At 49.4% G+C, this 25,000-nt stretch overlaps 4 protein-coding genes across 4 annotated transcripts in view; 3 read left to right on the top strand and 1 right to left on the bottom strand.

The window, feature by feature from the left end:
* Positions 1–864: 864 nt before the first annotated feature.
* Positions 865–4,201, bottom strand: EMWEY_00023100 (hypothetical protein, conserved; the record flags this gene model as incomplete). Its single annotated transcript, XM_013480759.1, has 3 exons — positions 865–1,710; positions 1,925–2,344; positions 3,290–4,201. 3 exons carry the CDS (start codon positions 4,199–4,201, stop codon positions 865–867), a joined length of 2,178 nt encoding a protein of 725 aa, XP_013336213.1.
* A 721-nt stretch (positions 4,202–4,922) lies between these two features.
* EMWEY_00023110 (hypothetical protein, conserved) lies at positions 4,923–9,299 on the top strand (the record flags this gene model as incomplete). Its single annotated transcript, XM_013480760.1, has 7 exons — positions 4,923–4,949; positions 5,255–5,380; positions 5,778–5,863; positions 6,561–6,674; positions 7,025–7,069; positions 7,380–7,675; positions 7,999–9,299. 7 exons carry the CDS (start codon positions 4,923–4,925, stop codon positions 9,297–9,299), a joined length of 1,995 nt encoding a protein of 664 aa, XP_013336214.1.
* A 2,010-nt stretch (positions 9,300–11,309) lies between these two features.
* On the top strand, positions 11,310–20,717 carry EMWEY_00023120 (hypothetical protein, conserved; the record flags this gene model as incomplete). The annotated part of the gene is made up of 20 exons (XM_013480761.1): positions 11,310–11,406; positions 11,665–12,116; positions 12,312–12,758; positions 12,894–12,948; positions 13,079–13,149; positions 13,390–13,545; positions 13,720–13,875; positions 14,021–14,084; positions 14,297–14,600; positions 14,823–15,728; positions 15,891–16,266; positions 16,508–16,769; positions 16,966–18,057; positions 18,246–18,658; positions 19,030–19,319; positions 19,504–19,567; positions 19,764–19,850; positions 20,057–20,117; positions 20,361–20,476; positions 20,655–20,717. 20 exons carry the CDS (start codon positions 11,310–11,312, stop codon positions 20,715–20,717), a joined length of 5,532 nt encoding a protein of 1,843 aa, XP_013336215.1.
* A 1,283-nt stretch (positions 20,718–22,000) lies between these two features.
* The window catches only part of EMWEY_00023130 (hypothetical protein, conserved), a gene marked incomplete at both ends in the record, with an annotated part of 6,440 nt that continues 3,440 nt past the window's right edge, over positions 22,001–25,000 (top strand). Inside the window, 4 exons of the mRNA XM_013480762.1 lie at positions 22,001–22,102; positions 22,339–22,735; positions 22,963–23,217; positions 23,920–24,703. Of these exons, the coding sequence (XP_013336216.1) occupies positions 22,001–22,102; positions 22,339–22,735; positions 22,963–23,217; positions 23,920–24,703 (1,538 nt within the window). The remainder of the gene's footprint in view (positions 22,103–22,338; positions 22,736–22,962; positions 23,218–23,919; positions 24,704–25,000) is intronic.

Below are 25,000 nucleotides of genomic sequence, written 5' to 3' on the forward strand. Positions count from 1 at the left end.
GCCCCCCACACACACACACACACACACACCAACCGCCCTCACCAAACCCTAAACCATAAACCCTAAACCCTAGATCCAGTACCGTACAAGGATCTTTGATAAGGAAATCTACCTGCCACACTCCTCATAGCTAAGTACCTTGTAGATCTACACACTCTAGCTAGCCTCTTGGTTAGCTACAGCCCGCTACAGCTAGCCACAGCTAGCTACAGCCAGCTAAAGCAAAAGACAAGCAGCCGCCTGGCTAGAAACATCAAAAGACAGCTAGCTACAGCTAGCTGTTGCTAGCTACAGCTAGCTATTGCTAGCTACAGCTAGCTACAAGTAGGTACAGACGGATACAGATGGCCACGCCTAGATGCAGCTAGACACAGCTAGCTACAGATAGCCATAGCTAGCCCCAACTGGCTACGGGTAGACACAGCTAGCAGCAGCTAGCTAGATACAGCTAGCTAGCTGCAGCTTGCTGTGTCTAGGTAGCTGCAGCCGAAGGCAGTCTTGCCAACAAAAAAAAGGCCCAAGGAGCCAAGAGCCCTGCGATGAGTAACACCCGCCGTGGCTTCTTTACCCAAACACTAAACCCTAAACCCTCGAAAGGCCTAATTCCCCCAAAACCCTAAACCCTAGCAAACCCTTATAAAAGAGACACTGTACATGTCTCCTTCCTTCTGAGCAGAGAAAGGAGGGAGCATGAGACAGATGGTGCTGTCTTCCCCCCTTCATTGTCTGCTGCTGCTTAGCTGCAGCTGCAGCCTTTGCTGCTGCTGCTGCTGCTGTCGTGTCTGCGGCACTTAACAGCTGGTGTTACTGCATTGTTTGTTATTGTTGCTGCTGCTCCGTCTCTTGCCTCCCTCTCTGCTGCAACTATGATCGCTGCTGCAGCGTTTTCTTCCCCGTCTCAACCTCCTCATCCTGCGCCTGTTGCTGCTGCTGTTGCTGCTGGTGCTGCTGCTGCTGTTGCTGTTGCTGAGAACAGCGGCTGTTCATCCATGAAGCAAGGAGACGAAAGAGAAGATGTTGCCCTGGCTCATTAGGGAGATCATGCAACACATCTATACCCTTTAAATAATACACGTGGGGTCCCACACTTGTGGGGCTTGCATGCATTTGCATGCGTTGCTCATAAGCAGCAACCCCAGTCATTAGGGCTTCCTGCTGCTCCTGCTGCTGCTGTTGCTGCTGCTGCTGCTGCTGTTCGTTGTAGTCAGATGCAAGGACTTCCAAATTGAACTCGGGGTACACTGCATGCAACTTTGGATGCACCTGCTGCAGCAGGCTACTACTGCTGCTGCTCCTGGTGCTGCAGCTGCTGCTGCTGGTGCTGCTGCAGTCGTCTCCCTCCTGTCTTGATATCGTTCCCTTGCCGTCTTCCCCTTTCTCCGCAGCAGGCTCAGCACCAGGCGTAGCAGGAGAAGCAGCAGCAGCAGCAGCAGCACGTCCTTCAATAGCTAGTAGCTGTCTATCAGGTACCCCCAATAAGTTATTAAAACATGTAATAGATCCATTAATATCACATAAAGGATCTTGTAGTGTATGAATAAGCAGCACAGATGCAGCATCTTGCTGCTGCAGCAGCAGCAGCTCCTCTCTCTCTGTTGCTGTCTCCATCTGCCATATAAGGGGAACCCCGATCCCCAAGGGGACACCTCCCTTATATGTTAACGGGTCTGATTGAAAGTATTCATGCAGGTGAGGGTAACGACGCCGACTCTGCAGCAGCAGCAGCAGCAGAAGCAACAGCAGCAGCAGCAAAAGTAGCAGCTAAAACAGCAGCAGAAAAAGCCGCAATAGAAGAAGCAACTGCTGCAACGAAAACAGCAGCAGCAAGAGAAGCAACAGGAACAGCAGCAGAGACAACAACAACAGCAGCAATCACAGGAGAAGCAGCAACAGGAGCAGCAGCAGCAGCAGCACCGTTTCTTACAGTTCTAGGGGGAATGATTGCTGCATGCGGCCTAAGAGCAGCAACAGCAGCTGCAGCATACTGCAGCAGCGGCACTCGCTGCAGATGACGTCTCCTTGATAGCTGCAGCATTGGAGATAGCAGCACTAATCCTTGTAGCCCTAGTGCATCTTCTGCTTCTGCTGCAGCAGCAGCAGCAGCTGCAGCAGCAGCAGCTGCTGTGTTCGTATCTGCTCCTGCTGCATCAGCAGCAGCAGCAGCAGCAGCTGCTGCGTCTGCTGCTGCATCAGTTTCTGGCGTTCTGCAGAAATCAGTATTGAAAATGTCATTATATGCAAAATCTGTTGCTGCAACAGAAGAAGCTGCTGCTTTGGGGTCTGCTGCTGCTGCAGCAGCAGCAGCAGCAGCAGCAGCACGTTTGCGTCGTTGTGCTGCAGCCATCTGTACAGCCCTCAATGCAACCCAACCACCAAGAGATAACCCAACAACAAAGAGAGGAGGTCCAGCAGCAGCAGCAGGAGCAGCACCAGCAGCAGGATCTGGTTGTTGTTGCTGTTGCTGTTGCACTCCACCATACCCCTCGTTTCTCCCTTGTCTGAGCATATCTCGTTCTCGTTCTTTCTGCTGTTGGTGTTGCTGTTGGTATTGTTGCTGTTGGTATTGCTGCTGTTGGTGTTGTTGGTGTTGTTGTTGGTGTATATTTACATTATATATATGATATTCTTGTTTAATAATATGTAGAAATAAAAGTAAATCAGCAGCAAAATCGTGTAAATTTTTAACAACACATTTTTGATGTTTATATCCATCGGATCGTCCATGGCCTTGTAAATCAAATCCTAATACATCATATCCAATTCTATTTAATCCTTCTACCCAACTACCTTTATATAATGATATTAATTTATTTCTATTACAATTCATGCTGCTGTTGCTGCTGCTGTTGTTGCTGATGCTGCTGTTGGTGGTGGTGGTGGCGGTGGTGCTGGTGGTGGTGGTGGTGGTGGTGGTGGTGGTGGTGGCGGTGGTGGGGGTTAGGCCCGCTGATGATAGGGATGATAAGGATGATGGTAAGGATTGTGTTGATGATGGGGATGATGATGGAGATGATGATGGGGTTGTTGGTGCTGCTGCTGCTGCTGCTGATGCTGCTGATGCTGCTGATGCTGATGTTGTTGTTGCTGCTGGTGATGGTGATGGGGATGGGGAAGGATATCCTAAAGAAGAATCAACAGAAGAAAGAGACCTATCACTTGATAATATTCCACCTGTTGTTGTTGCTGCTGCTGCTGTTGCTGCTGTTGCTGTTGCTGCTGGAGGTTTATGAAAAAAATGACTGCAGCAATGTTCACCAAGACCATGAACAAGCAGCACAACTCCCTTTACCCTCCTATCCTTATTTATGGGCCCCCAGAGGCCCTTCTGAGGGGCCCCTTTTGAACCTTCTTCTGTACCCTCCTTCTGCTGCTCCTCCTGCTGGGGATGTTCTTGTTGTTGTTGCTGCTGTTGCTGCTGCTGCTGCTGCTGTGTCTTCCTGTCGTGACGCCACCTGTACACCTGAATCTTTAACCCTTGTGCATTATAAAAAAAAGATACCTCGGGGGCCCCATCCGGGGGCCCCTCACTGTTAGTACCCTCTGGAGGAGGAGGGGAGGCTCCCTCGTTATCGGCGGCACCAACCTGCTGAGGGGGGCCCCCTGCTGCAGCACCACCAGAACCAGCAGCAGCAGCAGCTAAGGCACCTTCTTGCCCATCGACCCCCCCCGATAGGTTATATGCTCCTTTAAAGGGGGGGCCCCTCGAGGGAAAAAAAGGGTTTGATGGTACTGCTGCTGCTGGCTGCAAACACCTTGCAGGGGCCCCCCTACCCTGTCTCTCTCTGCCGCAGCTGCTGCTCCTGCTGCTGCAGGCGACACCCTTGTGCTCTGAAGAGAGCAGCGAGGGGGCCCCCCTACCAACAAGGGCCCTAATGATATAGCTGCTACAGCTCCAAGCATTACACGAAGAAGCAAGTTGCTGAAGGCCGCTGCTGCTGCTGCTGCTGTTGCTGCTGCTGCCAGTATTACTTGTGCTGTCGTCGTCGGCTACAGCAGCCGCTGCAGCAGCAGCAGCTGCAGCTGCAACGCAGCGACATTTCGGAGGCAATTTTCTTTCTACCGACTGAAGACGAACCAGTAACTGCTGTTTCTGCTCTTGTTGCTGCTGCTGCTGTTGCTGCTGCTGCTGCAGCCGCCTTATTAGCGGCCGAAGACGCGTAGCGCGGGAGAGGTTTGCTGCAGGTCCCCTAGGTAGCCACATTACGGGCGGTCAACCCTGAACCATACACCCTAGACCCTAGACCCCAAACCCTAAACCCTAAACCCTAAACCCGAATCCCTCTCTAACTGTCAGCGTGGTTGCGATAGGTAAGGTACCTTGCTGCTTAGGACTTAAGCGCGGAGCCCTACACCGTAAACCCTAAACCCTAAACCCTTGGCTGAAGGATTTAAAACCCTAAACCCTTGTAGGGTTTACGAGGGTTTGCCGCTAACTGGTAAACTGCAGCTCTGCAGTAAACCCCAGCCCCAGCGGTCGTGCACAACCACCTGGCTCGCCGCATGAGGGTTTAGGGTTTAGGGTTTAGGGTTTGAGAAAGGAACCTCTGCAAGACACCTTTTTGACTAAATAGCAACAGAGAGAGAAAGAAGAAAGAAATTCACACGCAGACATTGAATAGTGTGTAGCATACTGCCCAGGTAGCGCATGCAGCATCAGCAGCAGCAGCAGCCCGTGTTGCTGCTGCTACTGCTGCCACAGCAGCAGAGGAGCAACATTGCGAAAGTTATATAAAGTTCTCTATTTAAGGTGTACATACACCTCGTATATCTTACTCTGTTGCTGTTCACCACAGCAGCAACCGAATCTCCACATCACCCCGTGCAGCAGCAGCTGCTGCAGTAGCAGCAACAGAAGCAGCAGCAGCAGCAGCAGCAAAATAGGAAGCAAAACTGCAGTATCTTCTAACGACTGCTGCAGCAAAATGACTTCTGTCTTCCGCCGCCTACCCGTAAGATGCTGCAAATCTTCCTTGACCCCTTGCTGCTTGTCTTGTTGCTGTTGCTGCTACTGCTGCTGCTGCTGTTGTTGTTGCTGCTGCTGTTGTTGCTCCTGCTGTTGCTGATGCTGTTGTTGCTGCTACTCCTGCAGTTGCTTTTGTTGCTGCAGCGGCTACAGTGACAGCAGCAGCAGCAGCAACAGCAGCAGCAGCAGCCAGGGAGGCGGCTTGCAGGATTGCCTTGAAAAGGCAGTTTCTGTTGGCTGCTCCATTTGTGCCTTAGGGTTTAGGGTTTAGGGTTTAGGGTTTGTGTGCAGCTACCTACCACCTTGAGGGTTTACGAGGCGAAATCAACTCTAAGGAAAGGCCCTAAACCCTCGGACGCTCCCTTGTCTCTTGCTCAGGCTCTTGCTGCTGCTCCTCAACCCATTACCTTCCTCCATGTAAACCCTAAACCCTAAACCCCAAACCCTTGCTTGTTCACAGATTAGAGGACTGGCGCTGCTTGCTGATTCGCACAAACACCAATTCTACAGCCAAACCCTAAACCCTAAACACTAAGCCCAAAATTGAAAACCCTAAACACCTCATCAGCCGTGTATTCGTTTCAGTTGCTCTGTATCCAGGGTTTAGGGTTTAGGGTTTAGGGTTTGTCACACAATGCGTTAGAAGTGTATACGGATGCGGAGATCAGTTAAACCCTTCGCTCCTGCCGTTATTTCTCTTCCTTTTATTGTGCTTTTATATTTTAGGGTTTATTAGGGTTTATTAGGGTTTATTAGGGTTTATTAGGGTTTATTAGGGTTTATGAGGGTTTAGGGTTTAGGGTTTATGCTGCAGGTGGATTGTTTAAAAGGTGTACCTGTAGATATAAATTTACAAGAGAATTCATCAGACCCTTATTTTGCTCAACATATAAGAGATATGTATAATAAATTCTTTATAAAAAAAGATAGCTAGCTAGCTAGCTAGCTAGATAATTAGCTAGCTAAGTATCTAGCTAGATAGATAACTTAATTGCTTTCTTGCTTGTTTGCTTGCATGTTATTTGGGCTAGCTGGATACCTAGCTGGCTGTCTAGCTAGCTACCCAACTGGTTGGCTAGCTAGCCAGCTAGCTGCCCAGCTAGAGGGCCAGCTAATGTGGGCTAGCTGTTGGATCCGCTAGGTGGCTAGCTAGCCGACATATTTGCTAGCTAGCTAGCTAGCTAGCTAGCTAGCTGGGCATCTCGGGCCCATTTGTTGGGTAGCGCCTAAGAATAGGTTGCTCAGCTAGCTAGCTGCCTATTGGCGCAAACCCTAGGTGGGCTTGTCAGTTTGTGGGGTTTTCAGGTGTACGTGCACAAGCAAAACACTGCTGCCATTCTGCTAGAGTGTATGGGGACTCTTGAGGGTTTAGGGTTTAGGGTTTAGTGATGAGGCCTAAAGGGGCAACCGAGGGTTTAGGGTTTACGTCTCAGGCTTCACAAGTAGTAAACTTCTGCATGCAGTACCAACCAAAACAGCAGCAACAGCAGCACAGCAGCAACAGGACAGCAGCAACAGCAGCAGCAGCAGTAGCATGAGCGGCGGCGCGCTAGTTCTAAGGCGAGTTAGGGGTTTAGGGTTTAGGGTGTGGTGTTAGGGTTTATACATACACACACCGTGCTGCTGCTGCAGACACCCAGGGGCCCCCCTTAGAGGAGAGGGTACACCCTATGGGGCTCATAGAGGCCCCTTGCAGGGTGTCCCCAAGGGGGCCCCCCTGGTTCGTAGGAGGGTAGTAAAGGTTTATTAGAGGGGCCCCCTGTAGGGTTACGGAGGAGTGCTTGCTGCCTGTGTGTACACCAGAGTTCTAATAAAAAGATTAAACAAAATAAAAGGAATAGTTAATTATTTTCCTTCTTAATTTTACTAAACCCTCAGCAGAGGCGGCAGCAGCAGCAGCAGCAGCAACGGGGGGCCCCCCGTCCGCCGTGGGGCCCCGTGGCAGATGGTGGGGCCTCACCGGGGGAGGGGGGCCCCCCATCGTTATTCAAAAGAATATAACTAATTTTAATTAAATTTATATTTTATAGTTTAGGGTTTAGGGTTTAGGGTTTATGCAAGAAAAGCCTATGGGAAGTGGGGGGAGGTCATGCTCACATTTAGACTGTAAACCCTCGATCTGTGCAACAAAGTCTAAACCCTAAACCCTAAACGCTAAACCCTAATTTATACACCTCATGGACCATGGCTCTCCTTAGAGCCTTGGGTACTGGGAGACATATCTTAGGAGCTAGGGTTTAGGGTTTTACAAAATGAGGGTTTAGGGGTCGGAACTGAGGGTTTGACATTTAGGTGTTTTAGGGTTTAGGGTTTAGGGTTTAGGGTTTGTGGTATGCTATATATATAAGCATACGCCAGCAAATCACCAGGAGATCCTATTAACGGTGGTATAGGGTTTAGGGTTTAGGGTTTAGAGATGGATTGGTCCTTATGCTACGAACGCTGCAGCAGCAGCCCTCTCTATCTTCCCCCTCGTGGTGGTCGTCGTTGGCTGCCTGTGCTGCGTCTTGGTGCTTCTGTATCTCTGCAGCAGCAAGCTGCAGCAGCAGCAGCAGCAGCAGCAGCAGCAGGAACTGCGGCAGGATCATCAGGGGGCGATAAAACCACCGCACGAACCGCAGCAACCGCCGGATCATCATCATCGTCATCAGCAGCAGCAGCAGCAACAGCAGCAGCAGCAGCAGCATCAGGAGGGGGAGAAGTGCTGCTGCGGTTAGCCTTTTCTCCTTGTGGCAGTCTATTAGCTGCATGCACTTCTTATGGTAGTGTATCTGTATGGGACATAGAGACGGGTACAGCTGTGCTGCAGCTGCCGCTGCTGCTGCCTGCAGCAGCAGCAGCAATAGCATGGCACTGCAGCGGGGCCTATATATGGTTAGGGTGTATAGACGGCTCGTTGCTGCTGCTGCCTCTTCGTGCTGCAGCATTTGCTTCTTCTCCTTTATCCCCTCGTGGTCTATTTGCTGCTTCTTATAAATCAGCACATAAGGGGGGTGTATTGGGTGTTGCTGCTGTTGCTGCTGCTGCTGCAGCAGACTCAGCAGCAGCAAGCCGTCTCTGCTGGAGTTGCGGTGCTGATGGGTACTTACGCCTATGGGATCTACGGCAGCAGCGCGGTGCATGCATTGAGGTGTATGGACACTCTGCTGCTGCTGCTGCTGTTGCTGCTGCGCCTGATGGTAGTGCTGTTGCTACAGCAGGGGCTGATGGCTTGCTGCGGCTGTGGGGGGGCCCCTCGTTGCGTCCCCTTAAGACAGCAGATGGAGTAGGGGGCCCCTCTCTTGCTGCTGTTGCATGGAGTAGGACGGGGGCCCACCTCTTGTGTACCCGCAGCAGCAGCAGCAGCGACTATGAGGATGGTGGTGCGTGCGAAGGCGGTAATCGAGAGGAAAGTGCAACAACAGCAACAGCAGCAGCAGCACCTGCTGCTGCCACAGCGTCAAACCCACACAACTTCAACCAGCAGCAGCAGCAACAGCAGCAGCAGCAGCAGCAGCAGCACCGGTTCCCTGATGCAAAGGTGTGGAATCTAAGGTGTATGGGTCTTGCTGCAGCAGCAGATGCAGCAACTGCAGCATTTGCCGCAGAAGATGAGCGGCAGCAGGTGCTGCATGCAGACGAGCCAACAGCAGCAGCAGCAGCAGCAGCAGATGAAGCAGCAATCAATTGGAAGGCACTAGAGAGGCCTTTTGTTAATATTTTTTGCCCAGCAGCAACAGCAGAAGCTCGTGCTGTATGTGCGCAGCAGCAGCAGCGGCTGCTGCTGCGGAGAGCACCCGCTGCTGCTGCTGCTGCGGATGCGGTGCAGCAAACACAACAGCAGCAGCAGCAGCAAGACGGGTTGGCTGCTGCTGCATCCTGCGACGCTGTTGCAGCTGATAGCGCAGCAGCAGCAATAAAGACAGCAAGTGCAGCAACAGCAGCAGCACCTGCTGCTGCTGTAGCCGCAGCAGCAGGAGGTGCAGAAGAAGTATGGAGGCAGCTGCTGCCTTGTGGGGCTTTTTGGAGGGATCGCGTTTTGCTGCCAGCAGATTTTGGCTGCTGCTGCTGCTTTGCTGCAGCAACAGGAGATTTAGAGCAGCTGCTGCTGCGTCCCTGCTGCAGCAATTATCTCCAGCAGCAGCAGCAGCAGCGGGGAGTTGTTGCAGTACATCCTGATTGGAATGTTGGGGTTTGTGCTGCTGCCTTTGAAGGAGACAGCAGCATCTATTTATGGTGTCTCTCCTCCCAGCTGCAGCAGCAGCAGCAGCAGCACCCGCAGCAGCAGCTGCTGCAGCAAATGCAAGATGATATAGAGGCAGAAAAAATCATACTTAAGGCCGTACTACGCAGCTAAGGCTGCAGCAGCAGCAGCAGCAGCAGCAGCAGTATGTGCTGCTAATGCTGCTGATGTTGTTGTTGTGGCTGCGCTGCTGCAGTGCAGCACGGCGTGCAGCTATTGCTGCTACGGTTGTACCGCAGCAGCAGCAGCAGCAGCTGCTGCTGCTGCTTTTGCCTCTTTTCTAGGGAAGGAGAAATACCTTAACGCGTTTTAGGGTTTTAGGGTTTACTTAGGGTTTAGGTGGATTAGGGTTTAGGGTTTAGGGTTTAGGGTTTTGGGCGGAAGTTAGACACAGACACGAGGCTGCTGCAGCTTGTAGAAGCAACCGCTGTTGTTGTTGCTGCTGCTGTTGCTGCTGCTGCTGTTGCTGCTGCCACTGTTGCTGCTGCTGCTGTTGATGCTGCTGTAGCAACAGTAAACACTCATAGGCAGACAATATTTAGATATTTAGGGTTTAGGGTTTATCGAAGCATTTTCGGGTTTAGGGTTTACGGCCATTTGAGCCTTTCTAGACACTCTCTTCCTCCCCTTACTCTCAAAGGCTAGGGTTTAGGGTTTAGGGTTTAGGGTTTACGACCTATTGGTGTCTTTTTTATAATCTACTTATTTTATTTATTTATTATTTATTTTTAATTAATTAATTAATTAATTAAACAAATCAATTTATTATTTATTTATTTATTTATTTATTTATTTATTTATTTGTCTCCTTTCTGTCCTCTCTGTCCCCTTTCTGTCCTTTCTTTCTCTAAGTGTCTCCTTTTTCTGTTTCCTTGTATATTCTTCCTTTGTCCGTCTCCTTTCTTATTTATTTATTTATTTACTTATTTATTTATTTATTTATTTATTTATTTATTTATTTATTTTTCTTTTTATCTTTATGCCTTTAGGTGTCTCCTGCTTTGTTTTCTTTTCTTTTTCTTATTTATTTTCTTTTATAATGCCCTCTTATTACTCTTATGCAAATTGAGCAGCAGCAGCAGCAGCAGCAGCAGCAGTAGCATTAGAAGTAGCAGCAGCAGTAGCAGCACAGCAGCAGTAGGAAGAGGCGTACCAACAGCAGGAGTGGCTAAACATCAACAGTAGCAGCAACAGTAACAGCAGCAACAACAACACAAGCAGAAGTCGCAGCAGCAGCAGCAGCAACAGCAAAAGTAGATAACAGCAGCAGCAGCAAAAGTAGATAACAGCAGCAGCAGCAACGGCAGCAGCAGCAGCAGCAGCCGCCGCCGCAGGGAGTGCTGCATTTCAAGAGTATTTTATAATGTGTGACAAAGTTGAAAACATCCAAACCCTAAACCCTAAACCCTAAACCATCAACACTAGCCTCTAAACCCTAAACCCTAAACCCTAAACACTAAACCCTAATCGTACGTCATCGTCTGCAAGGTAGGAGCAGCGCGGCCGTGCAAAACCCTTGACCGTAAACAAGATCCAAACCCTAAACCCCAAACCCTAATCTTTAGACTGTGAACCCTAATCCTTAAACCCTAAACCATAAATCCATTAAAAAAACACTACATAAATAAATAAAGACACTAAACACTTCTTCCTTCTTGTCTAAACCCTAAGGGGTGGGGGGCCCCCTGGAGCCGCGGGGCCACCACCGTTAGACCCTAGACCATAAACCCTAAACCCTAGACCCTAAACCCTAAACCGTAAACCCTAAATTTCAATTAGTGCCTTGGTGTGACTTGCAATGCCATCGAGCAGAAACACTTCCTCAACTAGCTGCAAACGGGCATCCGCAAACCCTAAACCCTAAACCCTAAACCCTAAACCCTAAACCCTTGGGCGCTCATCGTCTCACCGGGCCCCTTATATACGCTTCCTAACATTTCTAAACCCTAAACCCTAAACCCTAAGCCATCAATATGCATGACTAGCGCGAATGCCCGCTGAGGTGTATCTCCGCCTATTAGCGGTCGGCCCTCGTTAGGGCCGGCCTTCTTCCCTGCAGCAGCAGCAGCCGCAGAAGCAGCGGCAGCAGCAGCAGCAGCAGCAGAGGCAGCAGCAGCAACAACAATGCGCTCTCCCCTAGAAGCGCCCTTCGCCCCTGTGGGGGCGATGGAGGAGCAGCAGATGCTGCAGGTCAGGGCCTGCACAGAGAGCGAATTTGAAGGTAAGCTAAACCCTAAACCCTAGATAAGCCCTAAACCCTAGCCAAACCGTAAACCCTAGCCAAGCCCAAAACCCTAGTCAAACCCTAAACCCTAGCTAAACCCTAAACCCTAGCCAGACGGTAATCCTTAGGAAAGTCCTAGATATGCACTTCGTAGCGGAGATGTGTGTCTTAGTAGTCTTAGTAGAGTACCTAATCCGTAGGAATCTACGACTAGGGTTTAGGGTTTAGGGTTTAGGGTTTAGGGTTTGTGGGCAGAGTCGTACACCGCCATCACCGCTGTTGACGCGATTATGGATGAAGGAGTGTTTGAGCATCTTAAGAAGTACAGCAGCTACAAATACTCTCTCTATCAGCAGCGGAAGCAGCAGCAGCAGCAGCTGCTGCAGCAGCAGCGGCAACAACTGCAGCAACGACTGCAGGAAGTTCAGGCAAGCCTGCAGCAGCTCCAGGATGCAGCAAGGCAGCAGGAGCAGCAGCAGCAGCAACAACAACAGAAGCAGGAGGAGCAGCAAGATGCTGCTACTGCTGATGTAGTAGTTGACACTGGGGAGCCACAGACCAAACAGGAGGAGGAGCAGCAGCAGCAGCAGGAGCTGCAGCAGCTGCAGCAGGAGCAGCAGGAGCTGCAGGCTCAGCTGAATGAGTTGCAGAGGCAGCAGCAAATGGAGGTTTTGAATGAGTTTGCTGCAATCCGACGCATAAACAACGTAAACCCTAAACCCTAAACCCTAAACCCTAATCCCCGATTGTCTAAACCCTAAACCCTACTCGTCGATCTTGTAAACCCTAGGAGGTGTCAAAACCGTCCGCCCATCGAAACTCCTCCCTGCTCCGTTGCTCCCTACATCTTACCTCCTCAGAAATTAAGGTTTAGGGTTTAGGGTTTAGGGTTTGTGCTGCAGGAAGCATGCACCCTCTTGGCTAGCAACTATGAGGGGTATGCATGGATGTGTCAGGTAGCAGCAAGAGTAACAGAGTTGCTGCACCTCCCTGATGATACAGATTTAACAGAGGGGGCCCCCCCGGGGGGCCCCCTAGGGGCCCCCCAAGGCCATCCCCCCCAAAGAGTTCCCTTGGGGGGCAGGCGGCAACATGGGGGGGCCCCTGGTGGAGTACCCGGGGGGGCCCCTGTTGGGGGGCCCCCTGGAAGCTCCATGGGGGGCCCCAATGAGGGGGCCTGGGGGGGGTCCTCAGGAGGGGGCCCTGGGGGCCCCGATAGGTCGCATACAAGTGATGCTGCAGCGCAGCAAAAGCAGCGGGAGCTGCAGCAAGAGCAGGAGCAGCAGCTGCTGGGTTACAGCAGATCCAGCAGCAACAAGAAGCTTGAGCTGGCCTCTGCTGATAGTGTTGTACGTATACTGCTGTTGCTGCTGTTGCTGCTGCTTCTGCTGTTGCACGCTGTAAACGCGCGTGCCAGTTTGCTGAAAAGAAGGGTTTGCCGTCTTTAGGGTTTAGGGTTTAGGGTTTGGGGTTTGTGCCTGCAGCTCATAGCCGCGTTGTGCGAACTCCTTGCGACGAAGTACAACTCCCATGTCTCAAGTAGGTGGCAGAAGTAAACCCTAAAGAGTAGGGTTTAGGGTTTAGGGTTTAGAATGTAGGGTTTACGGTTTAGGGTTTAGAGTGTAGGGTTTAGGGTTTAGGGCTTATTAGGGTTTGTTACGTTTCTCAGGGAAGCTGTTGCAAGACAAATCGCAGCACGGCAGTTGGCAACCTCCTCCCTTCTACTGGCATCTGTTCGATGTATGTAACCCTAAACCCTAAACCCTAAACCCTATCCCTAGACATACTTGCTGCAGCTGTTGCTGCTGCAGCTGGTTTGCTGCTGGCATCAATTTTATGCGTTAATCTATATAAAGGCGTTTTCTGAGGGTTTGTTTTCTATTTGCCAACTTAAGATTTTAGAATTTAGAATTTAGAATTTAGGGTTTAGGGTTTAGGGTTTAGGGTTTAGGGTTTAGGGTTTTGTATGAAAATTTTCAGCATCCAAGTATAGTACGTCAAATGCTTCAATTATATCGGCAGAGACCACAAGACGAATTCCTCGCTTGTTGGTTCGAAGATTTTTCCTTACATCAAAGACAGCCGCCACTATCTCATCTTCTTCCTTCTGGATCCGATGCTGTACAAACCGCTAATGTAAGGGTTTAGGGTTTAGGGTTTAGCGTTTAGGGTTTAGAGTTTAGGGTTTTGGTGGGTTGGGATGGGCTGAGGGTTTAGGTGGGTTTAGGGTTTAGGGTTTAGGGTCTGGGATTTAGGGTTTGGGGTTTGGGGTTTGGGGTTTAGGGTTTGGGGTTGGGTTCCGCCAGACAGGTGGTGATGATGACCGTTAGGGAGATAGTTCCCGTTGTTGTTGTTGCTGCTGCTGTTGCTGCTGTGCTGCAGCTGCTGCAGCAGTCCCGCTTAACGAGCAACTTTTCGGTGTTTACGCTGCGAGTCAGCGAGGAGTTGAGAAGCTTTCTCCTCCGGGTAAGGGTTTAGGGTTTAGGGTTTAGGGTTTACAGTACACCTTAAACCCTAGTTCTGGGGGCCTTCCGTAGTCTCAGTAGAGCAGTTTTGCCCGGTAGTCTAAGACCTAGGGTTTAGGGTTTAGGGTTTAGGGTTTGCGTTTCAGGACGAGCGTGAGGAATTGTTTTCTATGAACTTGTCTAACATATCCTCCCTCTTTCTTCACGCGGGTAAGTCGCCGCTGTGTAGGGTTTGCGCTCTCTAGGGTTTAGGGTTTAGGGTTTAGGGTTTAGGTGTGACCTTCTGTTTTCTTGTTACAATTTTTTAGTTTTTGTAAATATGTTATCTGCGTGCACCTTCGTCCCTCTACCTGCCTCTGTATCTAGTGTTTAGGGTTTAGGGTTTTAGGGTTTAGGGTTTAGGGTTTAGGGTTTGTGAGCAGAAAATGCATATTTCTACGCCCTCGCCCTCTTTATCTTTGTTGCTGGTTGGCGTCCGGACCTGTGCGGTGCCCGTCGTCTAGCTCAATTGTTAACTCGCTTGGTGGTGCAGCCGGGTGGGGTTGCTGCTGCTGCTGCTGCTGTGCAGCAGCAGCAGCAGCAGCAGCAACTGCAGCAAGGAGAGGCAGCAGCAGATGAGGCCCACCCCTCTCCTGATGCAGCAGCAACTCACATGCCAACGCAGGTGGAGAGACAGCGAGAAGTTTCTGCTGCTCAGCTGTACTTACTCCTATCCAACTTAGATGAGTAAGTTTAGCAGCAACAGCAGCAGCAGCAGCAGCAACAACAGCAGCAGCAGCAGCAGGAGTAGCAGTATCTAGGGTTTCCTCCTATGCTTGATTCTTTCTTTTGTTTTCTTCATCCATCTTGCCGAATTTCACCTTTATGATTTTATGGTTTAGGGTTTAGGGTTTAGGGTTTAGGGTTTGGGGTTTAGGGTTTAGGGTTTAGGGTTTATTGTTTGTGCAGGTTTCCTCGTTTGGCTACATTATTTAGAAGTATAACTCGTTCTCTTTTTATAGGGGTGGATATACACCTGGCGCCTGCAGATGCATGCGATTTATGTGACATAGTAGAGCAGCTGCTGCAGCAATTCGAGCAGCAGCAGCAGCTGCTGTATGAGAGGCCTGCTGCACCAAAAAAAACACCAGCAGCAGCAGCAGCAGTAGCAACAGCAGCAGCAGCAGGATATGATGATGATGGTGATGATGATGCTGCAGTCAAGATGGAGGGCAGCAACACCTTGGGAGGTGGTTCTGCTGCTGCTCAGCAGCAGCACGCACAGCAGCAGCAGCAGCAGCAGCAGCAGCAGCAGCAGGCGCAGCTGCAACAATGCCACCAACCACGTCTTGCTTCTTCGATGCACCTCCAGCAGCAGCAGCAGCAGCAGTATTTGCACGGGATGCAGCATATGCCCCCAGCTATACATATGCATCAGCAACTGCAGCAGCAGCAGGAGGAAGAGGAGCAGGAGGAGCAGCAGCAGCGCAGCAAGAGGCGACGCAGCATTGATGAGAGTGTCCTAACTATCGACAGCAGCAGCAGCAGCGACAGCAGCAGCCTTAGCAGCAGCAGCATCAGCAGCAGCACCCTTAGCAGCAGCACAACTGGATTTAGCGCCATGCGTATGCAGCAGCAGCAAGCAGAGCAGCAGCAGCAGCAGCAGCAGCATATGCAACAGCAAACCCTTGCGCATCAGCAGCAGCAGGCATATTACATGCAACAACAGCCGCAGCAGCAGCACCAGCTGCTGCAGCAGCACGTGCAGCAGCAGCAGCAAGCTGCTGCTGAGGGGGAAGAAGAAGTCTTAGAGATGCCATCAGCAAGTCAATATGGCATCTCAAGGCCTTGGCATTTAGAATACCGCAGAACGCGGTAAACCCTAAACCCTAAACCCTAAACCCTAAACCCTAAACCCTAAACCTTAATAATCCATATACCCGTAAATCCTAAACCCTTAATAAACCCTAAACCCTTAATAAACCCTAAACCATAGCTTGTATCCTGCTGCTGCTGCTGCTGTTGCTGCTGCTGCAGGGGTGCCCCTGTGGAGCCACCATTGGCTGCATTGAGGGAGACTGCGTTATTGGATTCTTTGCTGGATGATTTTGTAAACCCTCGTTTGCTGCTGCAGCAGAAGCATCAGACAACGCATAGACTCAGCAGCAGCACCAGCAGCTTTGGGGGAGGAGGGGAGCCTCAATTCCTTAAGTACGCAAACCTCCTTGTTGCTCTCTGCGTCCGCAGTGCTTATGAGTTAACACGCAGGTGGTGGGAGGGACGCAAGCAGCAGAGGCAGCAACAGCAGCAGCAGCAGCAAATGCTGCTGCAGCACGACCACGAACAACCAGCCGAACATGAACCATGGCAATTCGATGGAGACCCAGAAGAAATGCAAAGAAGCTCTGATGAGGTCAGCCATATATTTCTAGGGTTTAGGGTTTAGGGTTTAGGGTTTAGGGTTTGTATCATACTATAAGCATTAGTTTCTGTATTCCTTCGTCTTTTCTCTTCATAACCCCCAACATCATATTATCCATCATTTATAATTAAAAATTAAAAATTAAAAAATAAAGAGTAAAAATTTTAGGGTTTAGGGTTTAGGGTTTAGGGTTTAGGGTTTAGGGCTTAGGGTTTGAGATTTTTTTTTTTAGTGGTCTAGTAATCATTCATCAATTTCGGACATTTCTGATTCTGAGCATCAAAGACTTCAAATGGAAGATTTATTCGAAGAGCCAGAGCATCACTTACCAGGTATATATCTGCAGCAGCTGCAGCAGCAGCAGCTGCTGCAGCAGCAGCAGCAGCAGGTGGCGGTGGTGATGGTGGTGCTGCTGTTGTTGGTGTTGTTGTTGTTGCTGCTGCTGTATCGTTTGGTGCTGCTGTTGCTGCTGCTCTTTTTGGTGACAGCGAAAGGTGCTGCTGCAGCTCATGCTGCTGTGGATGTTGGGCTGCGCCTGTGGGGGTAGTAGCTCCTGCTGCTGCTGCTGTTGCTGCTGCTCGATATAACTGCTTTTTATGTGCTTGTGGTGCATCTGCTTCTGCTTCTGTTGCTGCAACCAATATTTGACTGCTGCTGTTCCCGCTGCTGCTGCTGCTGCTGCTGCTGCAGGTGCCTCCTTTAGAACACAGCAGCAATTCTTCAAGCACCAGCAAGTAGAGGACAAGGCCCCGCCTGCGCTTCTCCTGCAGCAGCAACAGCAACAGCAGCACCAACTATTCCTGTCGCAGCAGCAGCAACTGCACCCGCTGCAGCAGCAGCAACAGAACCATCCGCAACAGCAACTCTACACACCAGACCAGCTGATGTACATGCAGCAGCAGCAGCAACAGCAGCAGCAGCAGTTTATGCTACATGGGGCTCATTCGATGCAACAACTGCAGCAGCAGCAGCAGCAGGGACCCCCATTAAGTCATCCCTACGATATGATGCAGCAAGAGATGCAGCAGCAGCGCTTGCAGCAGCACCACCAACAGCTGCAGCAACAACAACTGACGCCCTTGCAGCAGCAGATACAGCAGCATCAGCAACAGCAGCAACTGCAACACCAACAGATGCAACAGCAGCAGCTACAGCACCAGCAAGAACAGCTGCAGCACCAACAGATGCAGCAGCACCAGCAGCAACAGATGCAGCAGCAACAAATGCTACAACAGCAGCAGTTTGGACAGCAGCTGCTGCACCAACAGCTACCACAGCAGCAGCTGCAGCAGCATGGGCTCCAGCAGCACCAGCTGCAGCAGCATGAGTTCCAGCAGCAACAGATGCAGCAGCAACAGATGCAGCAGCAACAGATGCAGCAGCAACATATGCAGCAGCAGCAGATGCAGCACCAGATGCAGCAACAACAGATGCAGCAGCACCAGATGCAGCAACAGCAGATGCAGCAGCAACAGATGCAGCAGCACCAGCTCCAACAGCAACAGCTGCAGCAGCAGGGGCTCCAGCAGCACCAGTTGCAGCAGCCGATGCAGCAGCCGTTGCAGCAGCAGCAGCTGCAGCAGCTGCAGCAGCAATATTACTCTTCTGGGCAGCAGGAGCCGCAGCCAAACCCGCTTCGATTGGAGCAGCAGCAGCAGCAGCAGCAGTTGTACCTGCAGCAGCAGCAACAGCAGCAGCAGCAGCAACAGGAGCCGCAGCTGCTGCTAGCTGAAGCTCTCAACTCAGAAGAAGGTTGGGAGAAGAGAAGTGATTACGACTCATGTATGCTGCTGCTGCTGCTGCTGCTGCATTTGGTGCTGCTGCTGCAGTTGCTACTGCTGCATTTGCTGTTGTACTTGCTGCTGCCGCTGCATTTGTGCTGCTGCATTTCTTGCTGCTGTTGCTGTTGCCGCTGACTTCAAAATCTTTAATGTGTTGTGTTTGTCTGTGCATGCGTTTTGCTGCTGCAGCATCTGTGACGCAGAGCAGCAGCAGCAGCAGCAGCAGTAGCAGCAGCAGCAGCAGCAGCTTGGCCTCAAGCAGCATTGTAACATCAGTGACTCCTTCTGCTGTAGGCAATCGGGAGTGGCATAACGAGGATCAACAACAACAGCAGCAGCCATGGCAGCAGCTGCAGCAGCACCAGCTGCAGCAGCAGCAGCAGCAGCAGCAGCCGGTATATTATGGTGGTGGTAAGGCATTCAACGCATACAATTCCCCAGAAAGTATCCCTATATCTTCTGCTCCTTCTTCCTCCTCTCCCTCTTCCTCCTCTGCTGCTGGTGGAGCAGCAGCAGGAGGAGAACAACAACAACCACCACCAACAGCAGCAGCAGCAGGAGGAGGAGCAGCAGCAGACACAAGCAGCTTACTAGGTAGCGAGGTATATATAAGTGCTAGCGGGCGCAACAGACTAGGAAAAGGGAAACATTTACCACAAAGACAACAACAAAGAATAAATAAAAGATTTATTTTATACACTAAATCTGTTGATAGTTATAAAGCTATTGCTAGAAAAGAATTACTCGAGGTAAAAAAAAAAACCCTAAACCCTAAACCCTAAACCCTAAACCCTAAAAAATCCTAAACCCTAAAATATCCTAAAAAGCCCTAAACAAGTCTAAAAAGCCGTAAAAATGCACTCGCAGGGAAGGGGGGATAGGGGAGGGAGAAGAAGGGTTTTTGGGTTTACTTGGGTATATTCTTGTTAAGGTTTAGGGTTTAGGGTTTAGGGTTTAGGGTTTGTGGTTTCAGATATATCGTATATGCCGGAGGGAAGATTGGGGTTTAAGCGATAAATGGCATGCAATGTTGGGGTGTATAGGCACCAATGTTGCTGCATCTGCTGTCTTATCATTTGTACGTCAGCAGCTTCTTGGTAGCAGCAGCAGCAGCAGCAGCAGCAGCACTGCAGCAGCAGCTGCTGCAGCAGCAGATGCAGCAGCAGACCCACTACTTATGGTTACTGATGGACTCCTCGTCCTCCTTAAGTTCATGGTGGATCTACACCGCAACAAGAGGCCCCCAGTAGTAGACCTCCTAGGGTATGCATGCATGCATGCAGGCAGCAGCAGCAGCAGCAGCAGCAGACACAACAGCAGTAGGACAGGGGCAAGGGTTATTGATGGTGGTTGCAGGATAACGTATGCCTGGGTTTACCCTTCAGAATTCTAGGGTTTAGGGTTTAGTGTTTAGGGTTTAGGGTTTAGGGTTTTGTTGGGTGTTCAGGAGATTATTTGTATCGGGCGGAAACCGCCGCGAAGCCCCAGCCTTTGCTGAGAAGCGCATGGAGGTATTTTAAGGGTTTAGGGTTTAGGGTTTAGGGTTTAGGGTTTAGAGATTTGTGTTAGTCCGTCGTTTGAACGGCAAACGTCATTCTGTTGCTGCTCCTTTTGTTGCTGCTGCTGCTTGCCTGTGCTGCTCGTTCAATTGTGCTGCTGCTGCTGCTGCTGCTGCTGTTGCTGTTTGTGCTGCTGCTGCTGCTGCAGCGGCGAGTGGCTATCGCCCGGTTTTGGCTATACGTCTGCAAATACGAAGGCGAATTTGTTGCTGTTATATCCGTCTTTAAGCGCGTTGTAAGCCCTAAACCCTAAACCCTAAACCCTCAACACAGAAACCTTAGTAGATATCGAGCATGAAACCATCAACCCTAAACCCTTATTTCTCTCGTGCAGATATATGCTAACAGAAGCAAGGGTTTGTCATGGATATGGACTAAACAATCTAGGGTTTAGGGATTAGGGTTTAGGGTTTAGGGTTTAGGGTTTGTGATGTGTTACAGTACTCCCACACGGACCGCAGCATTTGCCGTTTTTTTCTGTCGGAGTTGTTGCGTCTTTGTGGTCCTCCTTTTGCTTCTTACTTTTGTTTAACTCTTTTACAATTAATACTACAAGTCATGTCAACAGGTCTAATAAACCCTAAACCCTAAACCCTAAACCCTAAACCCTATATTGTTTCTAAGAGCTTAGGACACTTGTGCGTTGGGCTGGTTTCATGATTTGCCAACATTCACATTCGGAACCGTTGGTTTCTGGGTTTTAGGTTTTAGGGTTTAGGGTTTAGGGTTTAGGGTTTGTGCTCAGAGAAGAGTGCATTTAGAGGGAGCGAAGCGGAGGGGAGGCGATTGTCTTCTGCTGTTCTTTCTTTTATTGATCAAACCCTCCGATTCTGTAATGCTCCTAACCCCGTGCCTACTGAGGTAAACCCTTATTCTAGGGTTTAGGGTTTAGGGTTTAGGGTTTAGGTGTTTATGCTAGGGCTTTTAGGGTTTAGGGGTGGATATTGGGGTTCAGGGTAAATGGATAGGTGTTAGCGCTTTGACCCTAGGGTTTACGGTTTAGGGTTTAGGGTTTGTTCTTGTGCTGCTGCTGCTGCAGGTAGCTGAGCTGGCTCAGGCAGTGCGCGTTCGCTTGCTGGCTCTGCCGCAAGAAGACGCTTGAGGGTTTAGGGTTTAGGGTTTAGGTTTTAGGGTTTAGGGTTTACGGCTCATACCCTAAAACAAACAACTGCTAGACGCAGGATGTCTTTTAGGCCTTTTTCTTGTTTTTGTTTTCTAGGGTTTAGGGTTTAGGGTTTATTGTTTAGACTTTTAGGGTTTAGGGTCTAGGGTTTAGAATTCTAGGGTTTAGGGTTTAGGGTTTAGGGTTACAAATAGAGATGAAAGGGCTTAAACCCTTTTGGACAAAAGATACAAACAAAGGAGATAAGCAATTTATAGATAATAAATTATTAATAATAATAAATAAATAATAATATAGTATTTATTATAATAAATAATATAATAAATATACACAACTAATAAGACAACAAAAAAGAAAAGACAGTCTGCTGCAGCAGCTGCTGCAGCAGCAGCAACAGAAGCAACAGCAGCAGCAACAGAAGCAACAGCAGCAGCAACAGCAGCAACAGCAACGGTAACATTAGCAAGCAGAAACGGCTACCAGCAACAATAGCAAACAGCAACAACAGCAGCAGGAACAGCAGCATCAGCAGCAGGAGCAGCAACAGCACCACTAGCAGGAATACGTAGCAGCAGTATGCTGCAACAAATAACAGCAACAGGAGACAGAAGCAACAACAGCAACAAGTAGCAGCAGCAGCAGCAGCAACAGCAGCAGCAGCAGTAACGGCAGTACGTGGCATCCGTTACATGGAGGGTTGCTAGCGGATAGGAGAAGGAAGAGCACCTTCTGTACGTTTGTTAGCGCGGTGTATACACACAGTACCTCTTACTAGGGTTTAGGGTTTAGGGTTTAGGGTTTACCTTTCTACTGTGTGTAAACCCTAAACCCTAAACCCTAAACCCTCGCTAGACCCCGAGTCAGTCTTCAGGATTTGTTATAAGGGCTACTTGGGGTATAACGGTATATTCTTGCACCTCCTTAGGAGGTAAAATGCATAAAAATTATATTAAATATAATTAAATGATTAATATTCAATTAAAAAAGGAAAAAAACAAGAAAATAAAGGAAGAAAGAGGGGGGAGGTCACCGCCTCTCCACCGGACCACCCGTGCAGTCTTGGCGGATAAAAGTTGAATTTTGGGGGGTTTTGCCTCTTTTTCCCTTTTTTTGTGTTTTTTTAAATAAAAAATAATAAATAAATTGATTAAATTAAATAAAAATACTCAATTTACACAAAAAACTTCAAGAAATACCACAAAACCACCAAAAGCCACCGGCATGAGGGGGGTCCTCGGGTGGCGCCGACGCGGACGGCAGCAATGGGAGATGACAGCAGCAGCAGCAGCAGCAGCAGCAGCAGCAGAGGCAGCAGCAGCAGCAGCAGCAGCAGCAGCGGAGTTTCCCCGTTTTTGTTTCTTTTGGTATAAGTCGGCATATAAGAAGTTAATTTTGTTTATTTCTTCTTCTTCTTTTCTTGTCTTCTCTTAACTCTCTTCTTCTTGCTGCAGCACCACCCACACCGTCTGCTGCTGCTGCTGTTGCTGCTGCTGCTGCTGTTGCTGCTACTGCTGCTGCTGTTGCTGCAGGTCACCTCTCTCACCACAGATTCTACAAGCCCAATCTATTTCCCTTTTGCTTCTTCTTGTTTATTTCTTAGAACAGGAGGGCATTTTTGCTGCTGCTGCTGCTGCAGCTGCTGCAGCAGCAATACCCTATACGAATTTATTACACACAGGGTCACCGCCACTGCAACACAGGGAACCGAACAGCAGCAGCAGCAGCAGCAGCAGCAATAGCAGCATCAACAACAGAAACACCAGGAGCAGGAGCAACAGCAGCAACAGCCGCAACAGCAGCAACAGCAACAGCAGCAACACCTTACGGGTGTGTGCACACCTCAACTGTCCCGCCATTCATTCACCTATGGCCTGCAGCTAAGGCAGAAGAACAGCAGCAGCAGCAGCAGCAACAGCAGCAGCAGCAACAGCAACAGCAGCAACAGCAGCAGTTGCGCCACACAGACAGGCCTGTGTTCTTACAAGCAGCAGCATCAGGTGAGAAATCACCACGTATCCTGCTGTTGCTGCTGCTGTTGCTGCTACTGTTGCTGCTGCTGTTACTGCTGCTGTTGCTGCTTCTGCTGCTGTCTTTGCTGCCGTCTTTGCTGCTGTGTTTATATTTATATTTTATTTACTTTTATTTGCTGTTTTCTTCTTTTTGTCTCTTTTTATTCTCCCTTTTCTTCTTCTTTGTTTCCTTTCCTTTGTCTTTAATGCTGCAGCAGCAACAACAGCAGCAACAACAGCAGCAACAACAGTAACAACAACAGCAGCAACAACAGCAGCAACAGCAGCAACAGCAGCAACAGCAGCAACAGCAAGACCACCACCGCCGCTACCAGCAGCAACAGCAACAGCAACAGCAACAGCAACAGCAACAGCGGCAACATCAGCAACACCACCAGCAATACAATCAGCAACAGCAGCAGCAGCAACAACAGCAGCAACAGCAGCAGCAGCAGCAGGATCTGTGTGTTGTATATATAAATCCCTTAATAAGCCAAGCATATCTCATGGATACACCGTCTCCCCTGCTGCTGGGGTCTTTATCTCCCCCTCAGCAGCAGCAGCAGCAACAACAACAGCAGCAGCAGCAGCAGGATCAACAGCAGCAGCAACAGGAAGAATGTGTAGAAACTTGCTGCTGTATTCGTTCTTTTTGCTGCTGCAGCAGCCCTCCTGTCTCCTTTGCTGCAGCAGCAAAGAAATATTTTCTTGTTTCTTCTATACTAAAAGAAAAATTAAATGTTTCTTGGAGGATAAATGATTTCCTTGCTGTATGGTCATTAGCTAAAAGAAGATGTAAACCCTAAACCCTAAACCCTAAACCCTAAACCCTAAATATATGGACGAGAAAACGTGTTCATTGAGCGAAATGTTGTGGAGGATATTTTGTGCATGGGAGTCCCAATTCTCTTTGCATAATTTTTGTTCTTCCCCTATGCCTGTTTATATTGTTGTTGCTCTTACTGCTGCACTTACTGCTGCTACTGCACTTACTGCTGCACTTACTGCTGCTGCTGCTGCTGCTGCTGCTGCTGCAGTTTTACGCCCACGTGTTGAAGACCAATTTGTTGATTCCCATTTTTTTGGTGATTTATCATGTCGATGGTTTTTACGATTATACCCTTGGGGAGATAATAAAAATAATGGATATTTAGAGTTATATTTAATGTTAGATAGTAGTCTACCTAAGGATATATTAGTACATTATAAGCTACAAGTTATTAAACCACCTAAACAACAGCAGCAGCAACAAATACAGCAGCAGCAGCAACAGCTGCAGCAACAACAACAACATATCCATAGGGGTGAGAGAGCAGATAGGGATAGAAGGCAACGCCAGCAGCAGAGGAGACATAGAACTCATTTTGATGATAATGCAGCAAATACTGCTGCTGCTGCAGCAAATGCACCAAATAGTGCAGCAAGTAGTGCAGCAAATAGTGCAGCAAATGCAGCAAATACTGCAACAGCAACTACTACTGCAGCAATAACAACAGCAAGTAGTCATAGATATAGGGATGATATTCATAATAGAAGAAGGAGAAGACATAGAAGGGATCCTATGCAGCAGCATGACAGCAGCAGCAGCAGCAGCAGCAGCAGCAGCAGTAGCAGTAGTAGTAGTAGTAGTAGTAGTAGTAGTAGTCGTGCAGCAACAGACGCAGCAGCAGGGGAGCAGCAAAGACATCCAAGAAATAGTCGCAGTGGCTGCAGCAGCAGCAGCAGCAGCAGCAGACATCTTCAGCAGCAACAATCTCACCGTCACCGCAGCAGCAGCAGTAGCAGTAGCAGCAGCAGCAGCAGCAGCGAAGGTCGTCGTCACCGTCGTAGTCGTAGTCACAACCGTACATCGCGAACAACAAGAACAAGAACAAGAACAACAACAACAAGCAACAACAGCAGCAACAACAGCAGCAGCAACAGCAGCAGCAGCAGCAGCAGCAGCAGCAGGAGAAGGTATACAAGAGGGAGGGAGAGGGAAGCAAATAGAATAATTGGCTACGAGGATAGCGATGTTTATAACAAACAAGAACCAGGAGTTGGATATGGGCCTACACATCTATGTGATGGTCTGCTGCTGCTGCTGCTGCTGCTGTTGCTGCTGCTGCTGCTGGTGCTGCTGTTGATGTTGTTGCTGTTGTTGCTGCTGTTGCTACTGTTGCTGCTGTTGTTGTTGGGAAGTGGGGTTGATGATAAGTCTTGAGATTTATATATATAATATTCTGTCTTGTTGTTTCTGCTGCTGCTGCTGCC

Source organism: Eimeria maxima, genomic scaffold, assembly GCF_000499605.1.
Source record: "Eimeria maxima Weybridge genomic scaffold, Emw_scaff230, whole genome shotgun sequence".
In the NCBI taxonomy this organism is placed as follows: Eukaryota; Apicomplexa; class Conoidasida; order Eucoccidiorida; family Eimeriidae; genus Eimeria; species Eimeria maxima.